Below are 3,442 nucleotides of genomic sequence, written 5' to 3' on the forward strand. Positions count from 1 at the left end.
ATGAACATCCCTCCGGGAGTTGAAGGGGACACAGGTAACAAGGTGTGCAAGCTGAAAAAAGCCATTTATGAGTTAAAACAATCTCCTAGAGCATGATTTGGCAGATTTACAAGTCATGAAGGAATCTGGGTATAATCAAAGTCAAGGTGACCACACTCTTTTCATTAAACATTCAGTTGCAGGGGCAGGGGGAGTGACTGCTCTTTTAGTCTTTTAGTCTATGTGGACGACATCATAATGACTGGAAATGATGAGAAAGATAAGCATGAATTGAAGCTGAGACTGGTAAAAGAATTTGAAATCAAGGAACTGGGGAAATTGAAGTACTTCCTCGGTCTTGAGGTGGCATATTCCACACAGGGGATCTTCATATCTCAGCAGAAGTACATGATTGATTTATTGACAGAAACAGAGAAGATTGGGTGTAAGTCAATCGCTATTCCAATAGATCCAAACTATAAGTTGGGAGAAGCTAAAGAAGAACCAGCTGTGGATAAAGGAATGTACCAGAGATTGGTTGGCAAACTCATATATCTTGCTGACACTCGACCAGACATAGCATATTCTGTAAGTATGATCAGTCAATTCATGCATGATCCTAGAGAACCTCATCTTCAGGCCGCCTACAGGGTACTGCATTACTTGAAAGGCAATCTGGGGAAAGGAATCTTGTTCAAAAGGAATGACACTCTTACTCTGGAAGCCTACACCGACGCTGATTATGTTGGCTCCATAGTGGATAGAAGATCAACTACAAGATATTGTACTTTTCTTGGAGGTAACCTAGTGACATGGAGGAGCAAGAAGCAGAATGTAGTGGCAAGGTCATCTGCAGAATCAGAGTTCAGGGCTATTGCTCAAGGATTATGTGAATTACTGTGGCTGAGAATCATCTTGGATGATTTAAGAATTCCATGGGAGGGTCCTATGAAGCTCTACTGTGACAACAAGTTTGTCATTAATATAGCTCATAATCTTATACAACATGATAGGACAAAGCATATTGAGATTGATAGACATTTCATCAAAGAAAAACTGGAGGAAGGGTTAGTGTGTATGTCCTATGTTCCATCAGAAAGACAATTAGCCGATGTTCTAACAAAGTAGCTGAACAGTTAAAGTTTTCATGATCTCGTATTCAAGCTGGGAATAGAAGACATCTATTCCTCAGCTTGAGGGGGAGTGTCGAGATGTGACTGAGATGGAAATAAAGTTGTGAGAATTAATTCTAATTTTCTTAATTAAGAAAATTAGAATTAATTGGTAAATCCCTTAAATTAAGGGAATTAGTTAAATAGTTTCCTAGTTTTTTTCTCCTTCTTTTCCTATATAATATCTTGTATGATCAATTCAAAAGGGGGGGTGAAATAAAAATTATTCCTTTGATTTCCCACACCTTATAAAAACATGTCATATGGTACGTGAGTCATGACATCAGCTATCTGACACAATCAACTACTCCAAAAGCATAGCTTACAAAAAATGACCCATCAAATTTTCCATGCAAAAAATCCAACCACCTCATGCCCATGGGTGTTCTACAGCTCCCATGACTAAATCAATAATCAAGATCAAACATAAGTTCATAACTAAGCAATCCACCATATACCGCAATGGACTTTATAATTATTCTTTACCGTAAAGACAAATTTCTTTAATGCCTCCTCATTGGGTGCCCAATAGCATCATTAAAGATTTGAACAACCAAATTTTGTTGTGATGCCAAATAAAGTAGGACCACTTAATGCAATACACTAATTCAGATACTCAAACCAATGAAAATAGTGAAATTAAGGTTTTAAGACCAAAGGTCCAACTAACTCAAACTTAACAGTGTGCCATAAAGCCCATGACTCGGAATTAAAATGTTAGAATGCAATTAAATGCTTCAGTCATCATTGTTGACGACAAGAGATAGGACAAATGTTAGCTTGCCCACTTGATAGTCCTTTATCGGTGGGTGATATAGTTGGTTTATTCTTCGCAACTGTACTATACTCATAAGTCATGTCAACCTTATTTATCATAGCACACAAGTTAATCTCAACTGAACAATAATTTATGAAAGTCAGAAGGAAAAAAAAAAAAAACCCCAATACAGTTAAATCTTAAATATGATGATAAAGTTGAAGGCATCAAGAGCTATATGTAGCAAAGGCATCACTGATAAACTATTTATACAAGGATTCACCATGAGAAAATTAACGCTGTCATGATCATATCATAATTTATAACCATGCAAAGTCTAAAAAGTAAAAAAGAAAACATTATGATACTTTTTTGCCAGAAAATAGTTAATAAGAAATCTAAGCAGTTCTTGTTCCATGCCCACATGGTATCTTATTTTATTGATTTCATTCAAAAAGTTGTATTCCTGCTCAGAGGAGGTTCTTCTCGTCTCATGTACAGCTAGCATCCCCTTTGGGGAGGATGAGAATTAACAGGGGAGTAATAAGAACATAGAGAATTAACAGGGGAGTAAAAAGATGATATTAGTATTTACAATAACAATTAACATTGTGTGAGGCAAAGTACAAGTGATAAAAGGAAAAAATGATTATATTTTATGTAAATAAAAAAGAAGGATCAACATGAAAACTTCGTAGCACATGGTCAATGTCTCCAATTGGATCTTTATTTTTTTTACCAATTCTGTTCCGTCAATAACATACCCACTTAGAAGAGGTTCATCAATTCATCTCATATTTTACAAGACTAACATTCCCACATACATGCCTTTTAAATGGAACGGGATACAATGTCAACTTTTAAATAAAAAGAATTACTTATTGTGTTATTTAAAGTGCATATAAAATATTTAAACTAAACACGATTTATAGAAACATTTATTGTCATAAGCCAATTTTGTGCAACCTTTGGGAGAAACCATCAAACTTCACCTAAATCAAGACATAGATACACTTCATGCATTCTCACAAAAGATTTGCTCAAATAGAGCCAACATTCCACATACATTTTAACAATAATGAATATAAAAGTATAATTTCAAACAGTTAAGATAAGGCAAATGATAATGATTACATAGCAACTCTATAAAAGTTTTAAATACAATAAATGTTTAGTTACCTTATTGTTTTGTGATGGTTTATGTATTATTTTGTAAATCCTGTGAGACTCACTCCTCCCTTGACTCCTTGTGATTTGCTGATGTAAATTTGGGTTTTTACAAGCTGATTTCGGGATTGGTAGTATTATCACTTCATCTAAATGAGTAAACCTTAAAGATGAGGAGTGCGCTTTAAAGAGATAGAGAATGGAGATACAATTATACAAAAGTGGGTGTGGATGATGACAAATGTGAACTAGAGAACAAAAAAAGACAATAGAAATATTAAGCTCTAGATACTACGAAACCGGGTAGTTTAACCATATTGTAAGGTGAGATTTTTAACAATACAATTTTTTTTTACTTGGAATGTGA

At 34.7% G+C, this 3,442-nt stretch overlaps 1 protein-coding gene across 1 annotated transcript; it reads left to right on the forward strand.

Moving 5' to 3' along the window:
- Positions 1-237: 237 nt before the first annotated feature.
- On the forward strand, positions 238-1,107 carry LOC110027457 (uncharacterized mitochondrial protein AtMg00810-like). The gene has a single exon (XM_020728900.1). The coding sequence runs from the start codon at positions 238-240 to the stop codon at positions 1,105-1,107; it is 870 nt and encodes a 289-aa protein (XP_020584559.1).
- Positions 1,108-3,442: the final 2,335 nt, after the last annotated feature.

The sequence above is a fragment of the Phalaenopsis equestris genome, unplaced genomic scaffold, assembly GCF_001263595.1.
Source record: "Phalaenopsis equestris unplaced genomic scaffold, ASM126359v1 Scaffold000428, whole genome shotgun sequence".
In the NCBI taxonomy this organism is placed as follows: Eukaryota; Viridiplantae; Streptophyta; class Magnoliopsida; order Asparagales; family Orchidaceae; genus Phalaenopsis; species Phalaenopsis equestris.